Source organism: Trichosurus vulpecula, chromosome 6, assembly GCF_011100635.1.
Source record: "Trichosurus vulpecula isolate mTriVul1 chromosome 6, mTriVul1.pri, whole genome shotgun sequence".
NCBI lineage: Eukaryota > Metazoa > Chordata > Mammalia > Diprotodontia > Phalangeridae > Trichosurus > Trichosurus vulpecula.
This window is the reverse complement of record NC_050578.1, coordinates 259,802,625-259,826,130: the sequence shown is the minus strand read 5'-3', so window position 1 is coordinate 259,826,130 and position 23,506 is coordinate 259,802,625. Positions and strand designations below refer to the sequence as shown.

The window sequence follows — 23,506 nt, the reverse complement described above, 5'->3', positions numbered from 1 at the left end:
GGGCCACAACCCCAGGCCGGGGAGGTGGTGCAGCTCTGAGGACAGAACTACAGCTACAGTTACTTCTGGCCCCAGGACAACCTGGTGGGAGGAATTAAGGGGCAGATCAGAGCGGGAGTGCAGAGCCTGCTTAAGATCTGAGTCCAGTCCGGACTGGCAGTTCTTGAGGGAGGAGAAGTGCTGGTGCAGCAGAACTTGCAGTGTAGCTTGCTGTGTAGAAATAGCTCTGAAAACAACAGCACAGCCCCTCAAGCTTGGGACAAAGTACTCTCTACTCTACAAGCAGTCATACCCCAAAGAAAAACTCAAGAGTCAAGTACTTGCCTGGGCACATGGCCAGGCAGTGAAAACGGACTCAGATTGAGACTCAGACTTTGGAATCTTTCTTTGGTGACAAAGAAGACTAAAACATACAGCCAGAAGAAGTCAAAAAAGTCAAAGAGCCTACATCAAAAGCCTCCAAGAAAAACATGAACTGGCCTCAGGCCATGGAAGAGCTCAAAAAGGAGTTGGAAAAGCAAGTTAGAGAAGTAGAGGAAAAATTGGGAAGAGAAATGAGAGTGCTCTAAGAACACCACGAAAAACAAGTCAATGACTTGCTAAAGGACACCCAAAAAAATACTAAAGAAAATAACACCTTGAACGATAGACTAACTCAAAAGGCAAAAGACTTCCAAAAAGCCAATGAGAAGAATGCCTTGAAAGGCAGAATTAGCCAAATGGAAAAGGGGGTCCAAAAGATCACTGAAGAAAATACTACCTTAAAAATTGAATTGGAGCAAGTGGAAGCCAGTGACTTTATGAGAAATCAAGATATTACAAAACAGAACCAAAGGAATGAAAAAATGGAAGATAATGTGAAATACCTCATTGGAAAAATGACTGACCTGGAAAATGGATGCACGAGAGATAATGTAAAAATTATTGGACTACCTGAAAGCCGTGGTCAAAAAAAGAGCCTAGATATCTCTTTCAAGAAATTATCAAGGAAAACTTCCCTGATATTCTAGAGCCAGAGGGCAAAATAGAAATTGAAAGAATCCACCAATTGCTTCCTGCCAAAGATCCCAAAAAAGGAAACTCCTAGGCATGTTGTCACCAAATTCCAGAGTTCCCAGGTCAAGGAGCAAATACTGCAAGCAGCCAGAAAGAAACAATTTGAGTATTGTGGAAACACAATCAGGATCACACAAGATCTAGCAGCTTCTACATTAAGGAATCAAAGGGGTGTGGAATATGATATTCCGGAGGTCAATGGAGCTAGGATTAAAACCAAGAATCACCTACCCAGCAAAACTGAGTATCGTGCTCCAAGACAAAATACAGATTTTCAATAAAATAGAGGACTTTTAAGCTTTCTCAGTGAAAAGACCAGAGGCGAATAGAAAATTTGACTTTCAAACACAAGAATGAAGGGAAGCATGAAAAGGTAATCAAGAAAGAGAAATCACAAGAGACTTACTAAAGTTGAAATGTTTTGTTTACATTCCTACATGGTAAGATGATGTGTATAATTCATGAGACCTCAGTACTGGGTAGCTGAAGGGAATATACATATACATATATATATATATATATATATATATATATATATATATATATACATATATATACATAGAGACAGAGAGACAGAGAGAAAAAGAGAGGGGGGGGCACAGAGTGAGTTGAATATGAAGGGACAATATCTAAAAAAATAGAATCAAATTAAGGGATGAGATAGAAATATATCAAGGGAGGGAGAAAGGGGGAGACAGAATGGGATTAATTATCTCACATAAAAGTGGCAAGGAAAAGCAGTTCTGTTGGGAGGGTGGGGGGCAGGTGAGAGGGAATGAGTGAATCTTGCTCTTATCGGATTTGACCTGGGGAGGGAATACCATACACACTCATCCGGGTATCTTACCCCACAGGAAAGAAGGAGGAAGGAGATAAAAAGGGGGGACAATAGAAGGGAGGGCAGATAGGGGGAGGAGGTAATCAAAAGCAAGCACTTTTGAAAAGGGACAGGGTCAAGGGACAAAACTGGATAAAGGGGTATAGGATGGGAAGGAGGAAAATATGGTTAGTCTTTCACAACACGAGTATTGTGGAAGGGTTTTGCATAATGATACACATGTGGCCTATGTTGAATTGCTTGTCTTCTTAGAAGGGTGGGTGGAGAGGGAAGAGGGGAGAGAATTTGGAACTCAAAGTTTTAAAAGCAGATGTTCAAAAAAAAAGTTGTTGCATGCAACTAGGAAGTAAGATATACAGGCAATGGGGCATAAAAATCTATCTTGCCCTACAAGAAAGTAAGGGAAAAGGGGATGGGGGGGGGGAGTCAGGTGACAGAAGGGAGGGTTGACTGGGGAACAGGGCAATCAGAATATATTCCATCTTGAAGTGGGGGGAATGATAGAAATGGGGAGAAATTTGTAATTCAAACTCTTGTGAAAATTAATACTGAAAAATAAAAATATTAAATTGATAAAAAAGGAAGGCTATAAATAAAAAAAAATAAAGTTGCTGCAGACATTATAAAATATTTGGGACTCTCCCTGCCAAAACAAACCTAAGAACTATATGAACACAATTACAAAACATTCTTCACACAAACAAAGTCACATCTAAATAATTAGAAAAACACCAGTTGCTCATGGGTAGGCTGAGGTAATATAATAAAAGTGACAACTCTGTCTTAATTAATTTCTTATTCAATGCCATTCAAATCAAACTACCAAAAAATAAATTATAAAACTAGAAAAAATGATCACAAAATTCATCTGGAAGAACAAAAGGGATCATATCAAGGGAACTAATAAAAAGAAATGAAAGGGAAGGTCACCTAGCCATAACAGATCTTAAATTGTATTATAAAGCAGCAATCAAAGAAATAGAATGGTGGATCCATGGAATAGGTTAGGTACACAAGACATAATAGTCAATGACTATAGGAAGCTACTGTTTGATAGGCCCAAAGACTCCAGCTTCTGGGATAGAAACTATTTGACAAAAACTTCTGGGAAAACTGGAAAATAGTATGACAGAAACTAGGCATAGACCAACATCTCACACCCTATACCAAGATAAAGTCCAAATGGGTACATGATTTAGATATAAAACCTGATACTACAAGCAAACTAGGAGAGCAAAGAATAGTTTACCTCTCAGACCTATGGAGAAGTGAAGAATTTATGACCAAACAAGAGATAGAGAACATTATGAAGTACAAAATAGATGATTCTGATTACATTAAATTAAAAAGTTTTTCCACAAAGCCAATGCAATCAAGATTAGAAGGGAAACAGAAAGCTGGGAAACAATTTTTACAGCCACTGTCTCTTATAATGTCCTTATTTCTAAAAAATAGAGAGAAATGAGTCACATTTAGAAAAATACTAGTCATTCCCAGAATGATAAATGGTCAAAGGATATGATTAGGCAGTTTTCAGAAGAAATTAAATTTATCTATAGACGTATGAAAAAATGCTCTGGATCACTTGATGAGAGAAATGCAAATCAAAACAACTCTGAGGTACCACATCACACCTATCAGATTGGCTAACATGACAAAACAGGATAATGATAAATTTTGGAGCAGATGTGGGAAAATTAGAATGCTGATACATTGTTGGTGGAGTGCTGAACTGATCCACCCATTCTGAAGAGCAAATTGGGATTATGCCCAGAGGGCTATAAAACTGCATATCTGTTGCAACAAGTCAGCTAGCAGCTGCTGTGGGGGTGAAAGCCCAAGAAAAGCCCAACAACTAGAACACTGCCAGCACAGGCTCTTTGGATCTGTTTTACTAAGGAAAGCAATGTTAAGGGGTTAACAATCTTATTTCAATCCAACATACAATATACAGAGTGGTTGGCCCCAACCCCAGGTGCAGAGGAGGTGATGCTGTGCTTCAGCTGTTTCCAGAGCTCCAGTTGTGGTTGCTTTGGGCCCCAGGCCCACCAGGTGGGAGTAATTAAGCAGCAAATCAGAGCAGAAGTGCAAAGCCTGCTTTGCCCTGCTTGGATCTGGGTTGCCATCATTGTTGTCAGTTCTTGAGGGTGGGGGAGCACTGCTGTGGCTGAGCTTGCTGTGTAGAAGTAGCTCTAAAAGTAGTACAGCCCCTAAAGCTTAGGACAAAGCACTCTCTACAAGCAGTCATACCCTGACAAAAAGCTCAAAGGTCATGTAGGTGGCTGGGAACATGGCCAGGCAGCAAAAAAGAACACAGACTCAGACTCAGATTCAAACTCTAGGATCTTTTTGGTGACAAAGAAGATAAAAACATACAGCCAGAAGAAGTCAACGAAGTCAAAGAGCCTACATCAAAAACCTCCCAAAAAAATATGAATTGGTCTCAGGCCATGGAAGACCTCAAAAAGGACTTGGAAAAGCAAGTAAGAGAAGTAGAGGAAAAATTGGGAAAAGAAATGAAAGTGATGCAAGAAAATCATGAAAAACAAATCAATGACTTGCTAAAGGAGACCAAAAAAAATACCGAAGAAAATAACACCTTAAAAAATCGACTGACTCAAATGGCAAAAGAGCTCCAAAAAGCCAATGAGGAGAAGAATGCCTTGAAAGGCAGAATTAGCCAAATGGAAAAGGAGGTCCAAAAGAACACTGAAGAAAATACTACATTAAAAATTAGATTGGAGCAAGTGGAAGCTAGTGACTTTATGAGAAATCAAGATATTATAAAAAAGAACCAAAGGAATGAAAAAAATGGAAGAAAATGTGAAATATCTCATTGGAAAAACCACTGACCTGGAAAAAAGATCCAGGAGAGAGAATTTAAAAATTATACCTGAAAGCCATGTTCAAAAAAATAGCCTAGACATCATCTTTCAAGAAATTATCAAGAAAAACTGCCCTAGTACTCTAGAACCAGGGGATAAAATAGTAATTGAAAGAACCCACTGATTGCCTCCTGGAAAAGATCCCAAAAAGAAAACCCCTAGGAATATTGTTGCCAAATTCCAGAGTTCCCAGGTCAAGGAGCAAATACTGCAAGCAGCCAGAAAGAAACAATTTGAGTATTGTGGAAACACAATCAAAATCACACAAGATCTAGCAGCTTCCCTATTAAGGGATCAAAGGGCTTGGAATATGATATTCTGGAGGTCAATGGAGCTAGGATTAAAACCAAGAATCACCTACCCAGCAAAACTGAGTATAATGCCCCAAGGCAAAAAATGGATTTTCAATAAAATAGAAGACTTTCAAGCTTTCTCAGTGAAAAGAGCAGAGCTGAATAGAAAATCTGACTTTCAAATACACAAATCAAGGGCAGCTCAGCAGCGCAGCACATACAGCACTGGCCCTGGAGACAGGATGACCTGAGTTCAAATCCAGCCTCAGATATTTGACACACTTACTAGCTGTGTGACCTTGGGCAAGTCACTTAACCCCAATTGTCCTGCCTTCCCCCACTCAAAAAAAAAAAAGAGAAGCATGAAAAGGTAAACAAGAAAGAGAAATCATAAGGGAATCACAAAAGTTGAACAGTTTTCTTTACATTCCTACGTGAAAACATAATGTGTGTAATTCATGAGACCTTTCTCACTATTAGGGGAGTTGAAGGGAATATGGACAGAGGGCACAAGATGAGCTGAATATGAAGGGATGATATCTTAAAAAATGAAATAAATTTAAAGGGTGAGAGAGGAATATACTGAGAGAGGGAGAATGGATGAGATATAATGGGGTAAATTATCTCACATAAAAATGGCAAGAAGAAGCCGTTCAGTTGGAAGGGAAGAGGAGGCAGTTGAGGGGGAATGAGTGAATCCTGCTTTCATCAGATTTGACTTGAGGAGGGAATAACATACACACTCAACTGGTTATCTTACCCCACAGGAAAGGAGGGTGAAGGAGATAAAAAAGGGGGGGATGATAGAAGGGAGGGCAGATGGGGGAGGAGGTAATCAAAAGCAAACACTTTTGAAAAGGGACAGGGTCAAGGGAGAAAATTGAATAAAGGAGGACAGGATAGGAGGGAGCAAAATAAAGTTAGTCTTTCACAACATGACTGTTATGGAAGGGTTTGGCATAATGATGCATGTGTTTCCTATGTTGAACTGCTTGCCTTCTTAGGGAGGGTGGGTAGGAAGGAAAAGGGGGAGAGAATTTGGAACTCAAAGTTTTAAAAGCAGATGCTCAAAAAAAATGTTGTTTTTGCATGCAACTGGGAAATAGATATACAGGTAATGGGGCATAGAAATGTATCTTGCCATACAAGAAAATAAGGGAAGAGAGGATGGGGTGGGGGAGTGGGGTAATAGAAGGAGGGCTGACTGGGGAATGGGCAATCAGAATATATGCCATCTTGGAGTGGTGGGGAGGATAGAAATGGGGGGAAATTTATAACTCAAAATCTTGTGGAAATCAGTGCTGAAAACTAAAAATATATAATAATAGAAAAAGGAGGAGGAAGAGGAGGAGGAGGAGGTGGAGGAGGAGGGAAGAAGAAGAAGAAGAAGAAGAAGAAGAAGAAGAAGAAGAAGAAGAAGAAGAAGAAGAAGAAGAAGAAGAAGAAGAAGAAGAAGAAGAAGAAGAAGAAGAAGAAGAAGAAGAAGAAGAAGAAGAAGAAGAAGAAGAGAAATGAGCAGATGAACTTCAGAAAAACATGGAAAGACTTGTATGAACCGATATTGAGAGAAATGAGCAAAACCAGAAGAATATTGCACAGAGTAACAGCATCATTGTGCAATGACTAAATTTCATAGACTTGGCTCTTCTCAGCAATGCAAGGGTCTAAGACAACTACAAAAGATTCATGACAGAAAATGCTGTCCAAATCCAGAGAAAGAACTGTGAAGTCTGAATGCAGATCGAAACACACTATCTCATCTCTTTTTGTTGTAGGTTTGTTTTCTGTCTTCTTTCTTATAGTTCCTCCCATTGGTTGTAATACTTCTTTACAATATGACTAATGTGAAAATATGTTTGATATTAATGTATGGGTAGAGCCTATACCAAACTGCATGCCATCTTGGGGAGGGGGAGGGGAGAAAATTGAAAACTCAAAAGCTGGTGGAAGTGAATGTTGAAAACTAAAAGATAATTAATTTTAAAAAATGTTTAAGCATCCCTGGATGGGTGGAAAAAAAGAAAGCACCTGCCATTCTGAAATCATTATTATGTAAAAATACAGTATACTTAAGAAAATGGGTTCTGAAAATAGAACCTCTCTTGGGGAATGGCTGAACAAGTCATGGTATATGACTGTAATAGAATACTATTGTTCCAGAAGAAATGGCAAGCAGGTGGATTTCAGAAAAACCTGGAAAGACTTAGATGAACTGATGCTGAGTGAAATGAGCGGAACCAGAACTGTTGTACACAGTAAGAGTAACATTGTGCAATGAGTTACTCTTTTAGACTTAGCTCTTCTGAGCAATGCAAGGATCAAAGACAATTCCAAAAGATGTATGATGAGAAATACCCTATGCCATCCACATCCGGAGAAAGGAATGTGGAGTCTGAGTGAAGATAGAAGCATACTATTTTCTCTTTTTAATTTTTTGCTTTTTCTTTCTCATGGTTTTTCTCTTTTGCTCTGATTCTTCTTTTACAACATGACAAAGCTGGAAATATGTTTAAGATAATTGAATATGTATAGCCTGTATGAGATTGCATGCCAACTTGGAAATGGGGGATGGAAAGGAGGAGGACAAAATTTAGAACTTAAAATCTTGTAAAAGTCAATGTGGAAAACTAAAACTAAGTAAATAAATTTAAAATAATTTTTTAAATAGCCTCTAAATCTTTTTTTGAAACATATCTTTACTTGACTAACCAAAGCATGTTTCAGGGTGCAGTGAAGGGACTCTAGGAGAGCTCATTGGGTCTCCCAGGTATTGTTATTGACACACTCAACTGAGATGTGACTCTACATACCTTGGTATTGGGGCAGATTTGGGACAGATGCATTAAGTGAAATAAAGCACAGGATGCAAATATGAGTAGGACCTTGTGAGATGAGCAGCTAGAAACCTCATTTTGCCTTTCAAAGGCAGCCATATTACTTGACTGAGAGGGGAAATTTAGACTACTGTGATGCCATTGTAGCTGTCACTTTTCTCACCATAACTATGTTTTAAAGAGTGGATGTTTGAGTTTAAAAATAATACTTTTAACTGTATTTTCTGGTTTTTGGAAGCATTTCAAAATTCATAAGAAGATGAAATTTTTTTATAAACTTAAAAGTTTTTTAATTTATTGACTTCATTTGGGGAAAAGAACTCTGTTATATTATAAAATTGCATAATATATAATAATGCATTACACATTATAAACATATTATATAATATGTTAGAAGTATTATAAATATTATGTTATGTTACATTATATATTGAATATTATCAATAATGGGGTTCAAGATCTGAGTGGGTGTGGAGCTCTGGTACCAGTGTCTCACAACAAACAGACTTACAAAGAAAGATTGCATTTAGTTTCATGTATATTTAATGGCATAATTTCAGAAATACAAAGAAAGAACCATGTTTTAAAAAATAATTTTATCTAATAAGATAATCATTGTGTAAACTATCACTGAACAGAAATTGAATAACTAAGAACATCTGGCCATGAAAGAATTCATGGCCCAAGTGTATTCTAAAACCTGACTGTGCTGGTCATTGAAAAGTCCAAGGCTCTAAAATTCCTTTGCTGTACTGACTTCTGCTTTTGGTGACTCACTCACTCACTCACTCACTCACTGGCCCTGGGATGACAGCCTCTTAACTTTGAGGAAGGAAAAATAAGTTCCAGAAAAAAACTCTTGTGTAACAAAAATGAGTAGTCAAGAAAAAAATAAACATATTAATTTTTATTTAGGGGCAGGGGTTTATGGGTAGTGATAGATATGAAGAAACAAAAAAACATCAATAAAGTATTTTGTGCACAAAAGAAAGCAAAATGAATACAGAAAAATACGAAACTAAAGCAACCATGTTACTATCTTGTTAAATTATATATGTATATAGGTGTGTTTAATTTCAGTTATGGAATTTTTTCATATTCATATTAAAGAATAATTCTACGTAATGGAAATCCACATTTTCTTATACAATCCTCGTCCTTTTTCTTTAAATATTGAAATATGTTTGGTGATAATTATAAAGTTCACAATAAAAAAAGGTAATTTTTTATAAGATTGATGAAAGAAGTCCAAACAACAGGAAAATACCATCAAAGTATATCTTCTGCGGAGAAGATGGGGACTTCCTAGTGTCTCTAGAACTACACCATGGTAGCATTTGTTTTTTTTTCCTCTAAATGTAAGACCAGCCCACAATAGGAGGAAATTGACCTCTTTCTAAAACATTGCACGAAATTCGTACAGTGGGGGGTGAGGAGAGGCTCATACTGCAGTACTATGAAGGGAGGAGAGCATCCTGGTTCCTCCACTCTTAATGACCGATTCAATGCCTGCATTTATTTCCATATCTTGTGTTTACATCTCCATAAACATGTATGAAGCAAGGGAATTTTGGTCTCGCATGCTAGCTTCCAGGATGATGACTGGCACAGAGCAGACGTCATAAATGTTTGTTTGTTGAATGATTGAAAGGTCAGGCCTAGATTCAGAGTTGGATAAAACCATCTTCCCCAAAGCCAATATCTTATAGGTGATAAAACTGAAATCCATACAGGTTACATACACATACTCAAGTAGTCCAGGTTTTTGTCATGACTCTAAATCCAAGACTGTTACAGTGTCCAATTTCACACATGCCAATTTTAAAGACACAGATGAACTCCTTGAATAAGTTTATTTCTGCTTCTTCTGCAGCCATTCCAGAATCAAATTCAAAATAACCACTATCACCAAGCTCACAATTCACTTTTATATGCACATCTTCATTAACCTCCCAAGCCCACTTTCTTCCTCCACAACCTCTTCAAAGCAATTTTCACTATTGCATTTCTCAAAGCATGAGTAATAGGGTTCAACATTGGAGTAATCATTGTGTAGAACACAGCCACAAGTCTGTCTTCACTGAAGGTGGAAGAGGGCCGCAAGTACAGAAAGGTGGCAGGACCAAAGAATAAGAGGACAACAGTGATGTGGGACGCACAAGTGGAGAGGGCCTTGCATCTCCCCTCTGCTGACTGGTTTCTCAAGTGAACCAAGATGACAACATAAGGAGAAATTAAAAAGACGAATAAAATCACACCGATTAAACCACTAATGACAAACACAAAAATCCCTGCCACAAAAATATCAGTACAGGTAAGCTTGAACGAGGGATGGAGGTCACAGAAATAATGGTCAATCACATGGGAACCACAGAAGGGCAATTGCACAGTGATGAGAATCTGAACCACAGAATGGAACATGCCCCCTAGCCAGGAGCTAAACACCAGCACATGACACACAGGACAGCTCATGAGGGTCATGTAGTGGAGGGGTTTACAGATGGCCACATACCGGTCATAGGCCATCACTGTGAGCAGGAGGATCTCAGCACCTCCAAAGAAATGGAAGAAAAAGATCTGGGTCATGCAGACGTCCAAAGAGATGATTTTATTCTCAGCCAATAAACCAGAAATGAACTTAAGAACAATAGTAGAGGAGAAAAAATCTCTACTAAGGACAGGTAGCTAAGGAAGAAGTACGTAGTGGAGCTCAGGCTCTTGCTAGTGTTGACAATTAAGATGATGAGGCCATTGCCCAACATCATGGCCATGTACATGGAAAGAAACACCAAAAAAAAGTCTCTGTATTTCTTGATCCTGGAAAAGACCCGTGAATATAAACTGGGTCACGTTGTTTGTAACAGCCATGGAATCCAACCACGTCATATCAACTCTAAAGTAGTTCAATAGCCCTGAAATAAGACAAAAGAAGATAAGGCCACTGTAACTATTAACATTGTTTACTATTAAAAGAACAACAAATGGCTGGATGGATGGATGGACAGATGGATGGATGATCAATGGAATGATGGATCAATGGATCAATGGATAGATAAAAAGATAGATACATTTATGCATGGATGCATTGATGCATGAAAGCATGGATTAATGCATGCATGGGTAGATGAACTAATGGATGGATGGGTCAAAAGCTACCTATTAAGTGCTTACTGTGTGCAAATTTCTGCGGTAAATTCTAGGACAAGAATAAAATAGAAAAACAGTCCCTGCTCTCAAGGAACTCACATTGTAGTCAGGGGAGATAAGATATAGCAAACTCTTTTGTGTTTAATTTAATTTATTTAATACATTTAGTTTTCAGCATTGATTTTCACAAGAGTTTGAATTACAATTTTTCTCCCCATTTCTACCCTCCCCTCCACTCCAAGATGGTGTATATTCTGGTTGCCCCATTACCCAGTCAGCCCTCCCTTCTGTCACCCCACTCCCCTCCCATCCCTTTTTCCCTTACTTTCTTGTAGGGCAAGATAAATTTCTAGGCCCCATTGCCTGTGTATCCTATTTTCTAGCTGCATGCAAAAACATTTTTTTGTTTTTAAAACTTTGAATTCCAAATTCTCTCCCCTCTTCCCTTCCCACCCATCCTCCCTAAGAGGTCAAGCAATTCAACATAGGCCACATGCGTATCACTATGTATAACCCTTCCACAATACTCATGTTGTGAAAGACTAACTATATTTTGCTTCTTCCTAACCTCTCCCCCTTTATTGAATTTTCTCCCTTGACCCTGTACCTTTTCAAAAGTGCTTGTTTTTATAACCTCCTCCCCCATCTGCCCTCCCTTCTATCATCCGCCCTTTTTTATCTTCTTCCTCCTTCTTTCCTGTGGGGTAAGATACCCAACCGAGTGTGTATGGTATTCCCTCCTAAGGTCAAATCTGATGAGAGCAAGATTCACTCATTCCCCTTCACCTGCCTTCTCTTCTCCTCCTACAGAACTGCTTTTTCTTGCCACTTTTATGTGAGATAATTTACCCCATTCTATCTCTCCCTTTCTCCTTCTGTCAATATATTCCTTTCTCATCCCTTAATTTGATTTATTTCTTTTGGATATCATCCCTTCATCTTCAACTCACCCTGTGCCCACTCTCTCTCTCTCTCTCTCTCTCTCTCTCTCTCTCTCTCTCTCTCCCTCTCTCTGTATATATATATATATATATATATATATATATATACACACACACACATATGTGTATATATATATATATATATATATACACGCATATTCCCTTCAGCTACCCTAATACTGAGGTCTCACGAATCAAACACATCATCTTTCCATGTAGGAATGTAAAGAAAACAGTTCAACTTTAGTAAGTCCGTTGAGATTTCTTTTTCTTGTTCTTTTTCCATGCTTCTCTTGATTCTTGTGTTTGAAAGTCAAATTTTCTATTCAGTTCTGGTCTTTTCACTGAGAAAGCTTGAAAGTCCTCTATCTTATTGAAAATCCATTTTTTGCCTTGGAGCATGATACTCAGTTTTGCTGGGTAGGTGATTCTTGGTTTTAATCCTAGCTCCATTGACCTCCAGAATATCGTATTCCAAGCCCTTCGATCTCTTAAGGTAGAAGCTACTAGATCTTGGCTTATTCTGAGTGTGTTTCCAGAATACTCAAATTGTTTCTTTCTGGCTGCTTGCAGTATTTTCTCCTTGATCTGGGAGCTCTGGAATTTGGTGACAATATTCCTAGGAGATTTCTTTTTGGGATCTATTTGAGGAGGCGATCGGTGGAATCTTTCAAATTTATTTTGCCCTGTGGCTCTAGAATATCAGGCCAGTTCTCCTTGATAATTTCTTGAAAGATGATATCTAGGCTCTTTTTTTGATCATGGCTTTCAGGTAGTCCAATGATTTTTAAATTATCTCTCCTGGATCTATTTTCCAGGTCAGGGGTTTTTCCAATGAGATATTTCACATTGTCTTCCACTTTTTCATTCCTTTGGTTCTGTTTTATAATATCTTGATTTCTCATCAAGTCACTAGCTTCCACTTGCTCCAATTTAATTTTTAAGGTGGTATTTTCTCCAGTGGTCTTTTGGACCTCCTTTTCCATTTGGCTAATTCTGCCTTTCAAGGCATTCTTCTCCTCATTGGCTTTTTGGAGCTCTTTTGCCATTTGAGTTAGTCGATTTTTTAAGCTGTTGTTTTCTTCAATATTTTTTTCAATTTCTGGGGTGTCTCCTTTAGCAAGTCATTGACTTGTTTTTCGTGGTTTTCTCACATCCTTCTCATTTCTCTTCCCGATCTTTCCTCTACTTCTCTAACTTGCTTTTCCAAATCCTTTTTGAGCTCTTCCATGGCCTGGGACCAGTTCATGTTTTTCTTGGAGGCTTTTGTTGTAGGCTCTTTGGCTTTGTTGACTTCTTCCAGCTGTATGTTTTGGTCTTCTTTGTCACCAAAGAAAGATTCCAAAGTATGAGACTGAATCTGAGTGCGTTTTCACTGCCTGACCGTGTTCCCAGCCAACTTACTTGACCCTTGAGTTTTTCAGCGGGGTATGACTGCTTGTAGAGTAAAGAGTACTATGTTCCAAGCTTGGCAGGATGTGCTGTTGATTTCAGAGCTATTACAGCCAGCTCTGCCACCCCAGCCCTCCTCCTTCCCCAAGAGCCCCCAACCCAGACTGGACTTAGATTTTCAGCAGGCTCTGCACTCCTGCTCTGATTCACCATTTAATTCCTCCCACCAGGTGGGCCTGGGGCCAGAAGCAACTGCAGCTGTGGTTTTGTAGCTGCCCCACCTCCAAAGCCCCCCAGGGCAGTGGCTGAACGGGAACTCTATCCCCCTGTCCCCAGCAGCTTTTCCCACTAACATTCTCTGTTGTCTTTGGTGTTTGTGGGTTGAGAAGTCTGGTAACTGCCACTGCTTACTGATTCATGTTCCACAGGCTCCTGGTCTGATTGGTCCACGCTGCCCATGCTGGGCTCTGCTCCGCTCCGCTCCCAGCTCCGTGCACGATAGACCTCACCCAGCAATCATCCAGGATGTCATGGGCTGGAACCCTGCTTCCCTCTGCTATTTTGTGGGTTCTGCTGTTCTCGAATTGGTTCAGAGCCATTTTTTATAGGTTTTTGGAGGGACTTGGCGGGGAGTTTACACTAGTCCCTGCTTTCCAGATGCCATTTTGACTCTGCCCCCTATAGCAAACTTTTTGAAGTTTCTGCAATCAGGTACTTCAAAATGTTAAATGAGAAGGGTGAATTAAAATTTATAATATTGATACTGATCTGACTCCGAAATTAAAAAGTTTCAGTCACACAAAAAAGTTGAATTTAAATCAAGAAGTAATAAAGTACAGAAACATGAGCATGTTATGCTTAAAGAAAAAATTTCAAGGATCAAAATAATAAAGGGATCACTGAGAATGGAAATCATATCAACAAAAAATAATAATAGTACCAATTAAAACCAATTTTATTTAGAACTTTAAGGTTTGCAAAACATATACGTGAATGTTTGATCTTCAAAACAACCTTATGAATCACTACAAGTAATTCATTACAAATTACTAGAAGTATTAATATCCATATTTTATAACTAAATTAATCAATAAGAATTTATTGAGTGCCTTCTTTGTGCCAAGAACATTAGGAATATGAATCCAAAGAATGAGATCTATGAGTAAACTGAAATTTAGAGAAATCACACAGCTGGTGAAGTCTGGAGGCTGACCTTGAACTTAAGCATCTCCTGATCCCAAAGCCAGTGCTCTTTCTATCACATCACACTGAATAAATATATGGACCCTCAATGATATAGCAACTAAAATGGAAAAGTCACCTGAATTGCAAAAGACTGAAAGAGAAAACCATCCACACTGTGACTCTTCAGTACTCTACTTAAGAAAGATGATGTGCCAAACAGAAAGATAAATGAGATGTTAGAGACAACAACAAAACAAACAAAAAAAGGCTTTGCTGTCGTTCAGTCCTTTCAGTCATGTCTAACCATTCATGACACCCTTGGAGGTTTTCTCAGCAAAGATACTGGAGTGGTTTGCTATTTCCTTCTCTAGCTTATATTATACATGAGGAAACTGAGGCAAAAAGGTGAAGTGACATTTCCAGGGTCACATAGTGTCTAAGACCAGATGTGAATTCAGGTCTTCCTAACTCCATGCCTTGAACTCTAACCACTGCACCAATAGATGAATAACTGACTGGATCAAAGTATCATAAATCCGGTGCTAGAAGGGACCACAGAGATCATCCAATCCAACTCTCTCATTTTATTGTTGAGGAAACTGAAACCCAAGCAGACAATGGTAAGTGACTTACCTAAGGTTACAAAGGTAATAAGTATCTCAGGTAGGGTTCAAACTGAGCTTCTCTGACTCTGCAGAGAGATCTTCCCTATGTACAATGTGGAGTGTCAAAGAACTTAGTCTCTATTTTAAAAACATGGGGAACATCTACCAAAATTGATCACACTTTAGGCCAAATAAAGAATTTACCAATAAAGAAAAAGACAGAAAAGTGAAACTTGAAATGCAACTGTTATTAATCATAATTTAAATTTTAAAAAATAACCAAAAAGTGAATTGTGATCAGAAGGAAGAACCCCATGTGTAAACTGTTAATAAGGCATGATTATTTCTAATTGCTTTTCAAATGTTAAGCTATTCTTGAAATCCTGGTATAAACTCAACATGACCATAAAGACTACTTTTCTGATATGTTGCAGTTTTTATTTCTTTATATTTTACTTGATCTTTTTCTTGATCCCATAATATTCTGTCTCTCTCTCTGTCTCTGTCTCTGTCTCTCTTACTGAAGTTGAACTGTTTTGTTTACATTCCTACATGGAAAGATGATGTGTATAATTCATGAGACCTCAGTATTAGGGTAGCTGAAGGGAATATACATATATAGAGAGACAAAGGGCACAGGGCGACTTGAGTATGAAGGGATGATATCTAAAAAAATAAAATCAAATTAAGGAATGAGAGAGGAACATATTGAGAGAGGGAGAAAGGAAGAGATAGAATAGGGTAAATTATCTCTCATAAAAGTGGCAAGAAAAAGCAGTTCTGTTGGGAGGGAAAAGGGGGCAGGTGAGGGGGAATGAGTGAATTTTGCTCTCATCAGAACTGACCTCAGGAGGGAATAACATACACACTCAATTTGGTATCTTACTCTACAGGAAAGTAAGGGGAAGGGGATAAAAAGGGGGTATGATAGAAGGGAGGGCAGATGGGGGAGGAGGTAATCAAAAGCAAATACTTTTGAAAAGGGACAGGGTCAAGGGAGAAAATCACATAAAGGGAGATGGGATAGGATGGAAGGAAATATAGTTAGCCTTTCACAACATAAGTATTTTGGAAGTATTTTCCATATGATACATGTGTGACCTATGTTGAATTGCTTGCTTTCCTAGGGAGGGTGGGTGGAGAGGGAAGAGGGGAGAGAATTTCCATCTCAAATTATTAAAGCAGATGCTTAAAAAAAAGCTGTTTTAGCATGAAGCTGGCAAACAAGATATATAGGGAATAGGGCATAGAAATCTATCCTCCCCTACAAGAAAGTAAGGGGAAATGGGATGGGGGGGGTGATGTGAAAGAAGGGAGGCCTGACTGGGGAATGGGGCAATCAGAATATATGCCATCTTGGAATGGGGGGATGGTAGAAATGGGGAGAAAATTTGTAACTCAAAACCTTTTGGAAATCAATGTTGAAAAATAAATATTAAATAAAAATGATAAAATTCAAAAAAAATATGGCCCACATTTGAGCTCAGTGTAGACTCATAATGTTTGAGTTGCATGGGATGCTTGAGATCATCTCCAGTTTACTTGGCTGAGACCCAAAGACAAGAAGCAATCTACCTTTCTGAAACCCTTATTATGTAAAAATAAAGGACGCTTAAGGGCAGAAAACTGGTTCTAAAAATAGCCTCACTCTTTTTTTTAAACACATCTTTAGTTGACTGACCAAAGCATATTTCAGACTGCAGCACAGGGGCTCTGGGAGAGCTCACCAAATCTCCCAAGTATTATCATTGACCCATTCAGCTGAAATGTGACTCTAGACACATTGGTACTGGGGCAGATTTGGGGCAGATGCATTAAGTGGGAAAAAAAGTACAAGGTGAAAATATGAGTAAGACCTTGTGAGATGAACACCTGGAAATCTCATTTTGGTTTTCAAAAGCAGCCATTTTTAATTGGAATTGGCTGAGAGGGGAAATTTAGACTACTGAGGTGCCATTTTAGGTGTCACTTTTCTGACCAGAATGATGTTTTAAAGATTGGACCTTTTTTTAAAAAAATAACACCTCTGAGTGTATATTCTTGCTCTTGTAAGCATTTCAAGATTTATAAGTTAAAACAAATATATTTTATAAAATGGAAGCTGTTTTTTAATTTATTGACTTCATTGGAGAGGAGTGTTGAACCCTACTATATTACATATTATAAATATCTTACATGATAACATATTACTAGTATCATAATATGATATAAACTATTATATATTAAATATTATAAACAATGAGGTTCAGTATCTGAGGGAGAATGGAGCTTTGTTACCAGTGTCTCACAACAAACAGACTTGTACATAAGGGTCACATTTAGTTCCATGTATATTTAATGGCATAATTTCAGAAATTAAAAGAAAGTTCACTGTTAAAAAATATAGATATCTAAGAAGGAAATCATGGTATAAACTATCATTGGACAAAGGTTAAAGAGTTAAGAACATCTGGTCATAAAAGATTTCATGGCCCAAGTGTATTACAAGATCTGACTATGTTGGTCATTGATATGTCCAAGGCTGCAAAATTCCTTTGATGTACTGACTTCTTCTTTTGGTCACTTACTCACTGGCCCTGGGATGACAGCCCCTTCATCTTGAGGAAGGAAAAATAAGTGCCAGAAATAAAAATCTTGTGTAACAAAAATGAGTACTCAAGTAAAACAAATTAATATTTTTTTTCTTATTTAAGGGCAAGGGTTTATGGGTATTGATAGGTATGAAGAAACAACAAACATCAAAAAAATATTTTCAAGACACACAAAGGAAAGCACAAATGAATACATAAAATGCAAAAATAAAGCAATGCTATCACCATCTTGTTAAATTGTATATGTGTGTTGCATATCTATTATGAAATTTTAAATACATACATTAAAGAATAATTCCACATACTGGAAGTCCACACTTTCTTATGCAATTGTCTTTCTTTTTCTTATAATATTGAAATATATGTTTGCTGATAATTATAAATAATTATATGGAGCATTTTTTAAAAATATTGATGAAAGAAGTCCAGACATCAGGAAGAGATGAGCAAAATACATCTTTTGGGGAAAAAGTGGAGACTTGTAGAGTTTCTTTGTTTCCTCTACATGTAAGACCAGTCTAGAGTAGAAGGTAGTTGGCCACTTCCTATGACTTTCATGAAATTCACACATTAATCAATGAGTTTCTGCTCTTACTGCATACTACAAAGGGAGGGAGAGATCCCAATTCCTGAAGTCTTAGTGAGCCCTTCAGGGCCTGCGTTTATTTTTATACCTTCTATTTGCTTCTCTCTAAATATGTATGAACCAAGTGAATTTTGGTCTTTATGTCCCAGCTTTCTGGATGATGAGTGGCACAGAGTAGTCTTGTCATAAATGTTTATTTGTTGAATGATGGAGGGGTCAAGCCCAGATTTAGACCTGGAAATGACCATCTCACCCAATGTCATTATCTTATAGGTGATAAAATCAAAACCCAGAGAGGTTGCATGGATAACCCTGGGACACAGAAGTAGTCCTGTTTTGTGTTAGGACTCAAAAGAAGAGGCTTTGACTCTAAATCCAAGTCTCTGTTACCATGTCTAGCTTTTCACATGCTGCTTATAAAGACATGCATGAATTCCTTGCATAAGTTTGTTTCTGCTTCTTCTGTAGCAAATCCAGAATCAAATTCAAAATAACCACTATCACCAAAGTCACAATTCATTTTTATATACACAATTTCATTCCCCTCCCAAGCTCACTTTCTTCCTCCACAACATCTTCATGGCATTCTTCACTTCTGCATTTCTCAAGCTATAAATAATGGGGTTCAACATTGGAGTGATCATTGTGTAGAATACAGCCACATGTTTGTCTTCAGTGAAGGTGGAAGAGGTCCGCAAGTACAGAAAGATTGCAGGACCAAAGAATAAGAGGACAACAGTGATGTGGGAGGCACAAGTGGAGAGGGCCTTGCGTCTCCCCTCTGCTGACTGGTTTCTCAAGTGAACCAAGATGACAACATAAGAAGAAATCAAGAATAAAAAGGAAATCATGCAGAATAAACCACCACTGGCAAACACAATAATCCCTGCCACAAAAGTATCAGTACAGGCAAGCTTGAACAACGGATGGAGGTCACAGAAGTAATGGTCAATCACATTGGGACCACAGAAGGGCAGTTGCACAGTGATGAGAATCAGAACCACAGAATGCAACATGCCCCCTAGCCAGGAGCTAAACACCAACACATGACACACAGGACGGCTCATGATGGTCATGTAGTGCAGAGGTTTACAGATGGCCACGTACCGGTCATAGGCCATCACTGTGAGCAGGAGGATCTCAGCAACTCCAAATAAATGGAAGAAAAAGAGCTGGGTCATGCAGCCATCAAAAGAGATGGTTTTATTCTCAGCCAATATGCCAGAAATGAATTTAGGAACAGTAGAAGAGGAGTAACAGATCTCTACTAAGGACAGGTGGCTAAGGAAGAAGTACATGGGGGAGCTCAGGCTCTTACTAGTGTTGACAATTAAGATGATGAGGCCATTGCCCAGCATTGTGGCCATGTACACAGGAAGAAAAACCACAAAAGAAACTATCTGTGCTTCTCGATCCTGGAAGAGCCCTGTGAATATAAACTGGGTCACATTGTTTGTAACAGCCATGGAATCCAATCATGTCATGTCAACTCTAAAGTAGTTCAATAGCCCTGAAATAAGACAAAAGAAGATAAGGCCACTGTAACTATTAATATGGTTTCGTGCAACAAGGACAACAAATACATGGATGGGTGGATCAATGGATCGATGGATCAATGGATACATTGATGCGTACATGCATGGATGCATGAAGACATGGATTAATGGAGGATGAATGGGTAGATGAATGAATGGATGGATGAATGCATGGATGGATGGATCAAAAGGTATTTACTAAGTGCTTCCTATGTGCAAAATTGTGTGGTAAGTTCTAAGAATTAGTACAGAATAGCAATACAGTCAATGCTCTCAAGGAACTCACATTCTAATACAGTAAGACAACATATAGCAAGTTTTGTTAAAGTATCTGCAAGTCAGGTACTTCAAAATGCTAAATGAGAAGGGTGAATAAAAATTAATATATTTAATCTGACTATGTAAATTAAGGTTATAATCACATGAAAAGTTGAATTTGAATCAGGAAATAATAAAAAAGAAAGGCAAGCAATTTATATATTTAAAGAAACCATGGCAATGATCAAGAAAATAAAAAGACCACTGAGAATGAAAAGTATATGAATAAAAATAATAGTCACTATGAAAAATGACTTTATTTAGAAATTTAAGGCTTGCAAAACATATTATACACATTATCTTGTTTGATATTCAAAACAACCTTATGAGTTACTACAAGTAACTCCTTATGAATTACTGTGAGTATTAATATCTCTGTATCTCAATGAAGCCATAAACATTTGTTAAGTTCTTTAAGTACAAGGGATATGAAATCTAAGGATGAAATCTATGAGTAAGCTGAAATTTAGAGAAGTCACACACCTGGTGACTTCTGAAGGCTGACCTTGAACTCAAGCACCTCCTCACTTCAAAGCCAGTGCACTTTCCATCACATTACACTGAATAAATATATGGACACTCAATGACATGGCAACAAAAATGGAAAAGTTACCTGAACTGCAAAAAGATTGAAAGAGAAAACCATCCTCAGTGGGACTCTTCAATAACCTGTTAAAGAAAGACGACGAGCCAAACAGAAAGATAAATGAGATGTTACAAACATGAACAGAATACTAAAAATATTTGTTGTTTTTCAGTCATGTCTGACTCTTCATGAGCCCATTTGGGGTTTTCTCAGGAAACATACTGGAGTATTTTGTCATTTCCTTCTCCAACTCATTGTACACTTGAGGAAACTGAAGCAAATGGGATAAAGTGACTTCTCCAGGGTCACAAAGCTAGCAAAGTATCTGAGACCAGATTTGAATTCAGGTCTTTTTAACTCCAGTCCTGGTGCTCTAACCACTGCATCAGTAGAAGAATAACTGACTGGATCATAGGATCATAAAGGCAGTGCTGGAAGGGACCAACCACAGAGATCATCCAATCCAACTATTTCATATTATTGTTAGGAAACTGAGACGCAAGGAAACAATGGTAAGTGACTTACCTAATGTCACACAGGTAGTAAGCATCTCAAGTACTGTTCAAACTCAGCTTCTCTGACTCTGGAGAGGGATCTTCCTAAGTGCAATGCTGAGTGTCAGGGAACATACTTTCTATTCAAAAAATACGGGGAACATTTACCAAAATTGATCACACTTTACTCCAAATAAAGAATTTCCAAAAAAAAGACAGAAAAGCAAAACTTGAAATGCAACTGTTATTAACCATCATTTAAATTTTAAAAAATAATCGAAAAGTGAATTGTGATCAAAAGGCAGAAGCCCCGATGGAGACTGTTGAGAAAGCTTTGATTTATTTCTAATTACTTCTGTAATACTGAGCTATATTTGAAATCCTCGTATAAATTCAACTTGACCATAAAGACTGTGTGTGTGTGTCTCCCTCTGTCTCTCTTTCTCTTTCTGTCTTTCTCTCTTTATCTCTCTCTTCACTTTTTCTGATTTGTGGATCAGAACCACATACACTTACAAGTCAATCCTATTGGGTATTTGAAAACAAAAACTCTTCAAACCTAGAGAAGGAAAATACTTGACCTGAAGATCTAACACCATTAAAGGAGGTAGGGGTGTGCTAGCAAATGTCTAACTGGCTCTCTAAGTGACTATCTAGCTTAGTATCTACTTTTAACATTTTCTCAATCACTTTCTTAAGTCTAAACATTCAACAAAACAATAAATCAAGTTTTGTAACATTTTGCAGTCTCTACCAACTTCTGAGGTAGAACTGCTCACGCTGAAATTTAACAATAGGTTCTTCACAGAGTGAGACCTGGTCATAGCACCCACCTGCAGGAGAGTAAGAACCTTTATCCCCACTCAACAAGTGATCCAAGGATAGGCATGGGCCACTCTTGAACTAGAAGCAAAACTGATCATCTATTATAACAAAAAAAAACTTTCCAATTCTCTAATGATCAGAAAAATGCTAATGAAAATAACCTTGAAATTCTCCCTTTACATGCATCAAAATGCCAAAGGGGATAAAAATGATCAAAGTAAATGCTAGTTTGGCTGTGATTAAAAAACAAATCAGCCACATTGTTCCACTTTTGGCTGACCTCTGGATTGGTTCACACTTTTTGGAAAGCAACAGGACATTGTGCCACAACAGAAGCTACAAATCCAGGTTAGCTACCCAGAAAATGTTTTCAAAAAAGGAAGTAGAAACAAGCAAGACAATGAATATGTCTTGAACACAGATGAGTCCCAATTAGTAGAAGTAATGGATCCCATAATGTGATCTCATTATTCAAATTTGCACTATGTCATAAATACATGTAAAATATAGAGAACGGTTCCAACCTATATATCAAAAACAGTAGTATAACTTCTGTATTGAGTTTAAATGGCAGCAAAAATAGAAATTGTTGGTCTCATAATAATTTTACAACCTCTTTACCTTTCCTTGTTCATTGTCAATAGCATTTTTTCTTTCCTCTCAACACTAAAATTGAAGGGAGGGAGAATTGGGTTGGAGTTTAACAAAAAAAATGGACTCAAAAAGTATTTGACATACTGAATGACAAAAAAAGACTGAATGGAATTTAGAAAGAATTAAGAGTTGTCAGTGGTAGTCAGACTTTTTTTAAGGAGTGAGAGATGAGATGGACAGCCAAGAAGATCCTCTGGTGCACTCAAGATTTTTTTAAAGAACTAGAGGAAGATCTTTAGTGCTTCCAGTAGATCCTCCATGGGAAGGGGAGGAGGAAGAGGGAGTGAATTGGGAGATGACAAGAATCACAGGAGATGAGAAAATGAAGGAGACATGAGAGATTCCTTCCTTGTTATGAAACTATTTCTTGTAAATAAATGGTTTTATACCTGACATTCAACAAAAAAGATATTTTACTTTGATACATGCATACACACATTCCCTGCTTACCTGTATTTTGTGTTGATCAATTCTAAAAATGTTGTGATTTAAACTGATACATATATTAATATGTGTTTGTATACATACATGTGTGTGTATATATGTGTGAATAATATATATAGTGCACATCCTATATACATATATAAACAAAATAAATATATTAGATAATTATAGCCTTTGCAAAGATAAAGCTATAGGGCCATTGGAATAGTAGTAGGTGATTCAATTTAATTAAACTCAAAAAACATTTATTAGGCATCTATTATATGGAGGGACATCATGCCAGGGGTTAAGATTGGA

At 37.7% G+C, this 23,506-nt stretch overlaps 1 protein-coding gene and 1 pseudogene across 1 annotated transcript; both read right to left on the bottom strand.

Moving 5' to 3' along the window:
* Positions 1-9,850: 9,850 nt before the first annotated feature.
* LOC118854970 lies at positions 9,851-10,774 on the bottom strand (annotated as a pseudogene).
* An 8,115-nt stretch (positions 10,775-18,889) lies between these two features.
* LOC118854169 (olfactory receptor 4B1-like) lies at positions 18,890-19,819 on the bottom strand. Its single transcript, XM_036764507.1, has one exon. The coding sequence runs from the start codon at positions 19,817-19,819 to the stop codon at positions 18,890-18,892; it is 930 nt and encodes a 309-aa protein (XP_036620402.1).
* Positions 19,820-23,506: the final 3,687 nt, after the last annotated feature.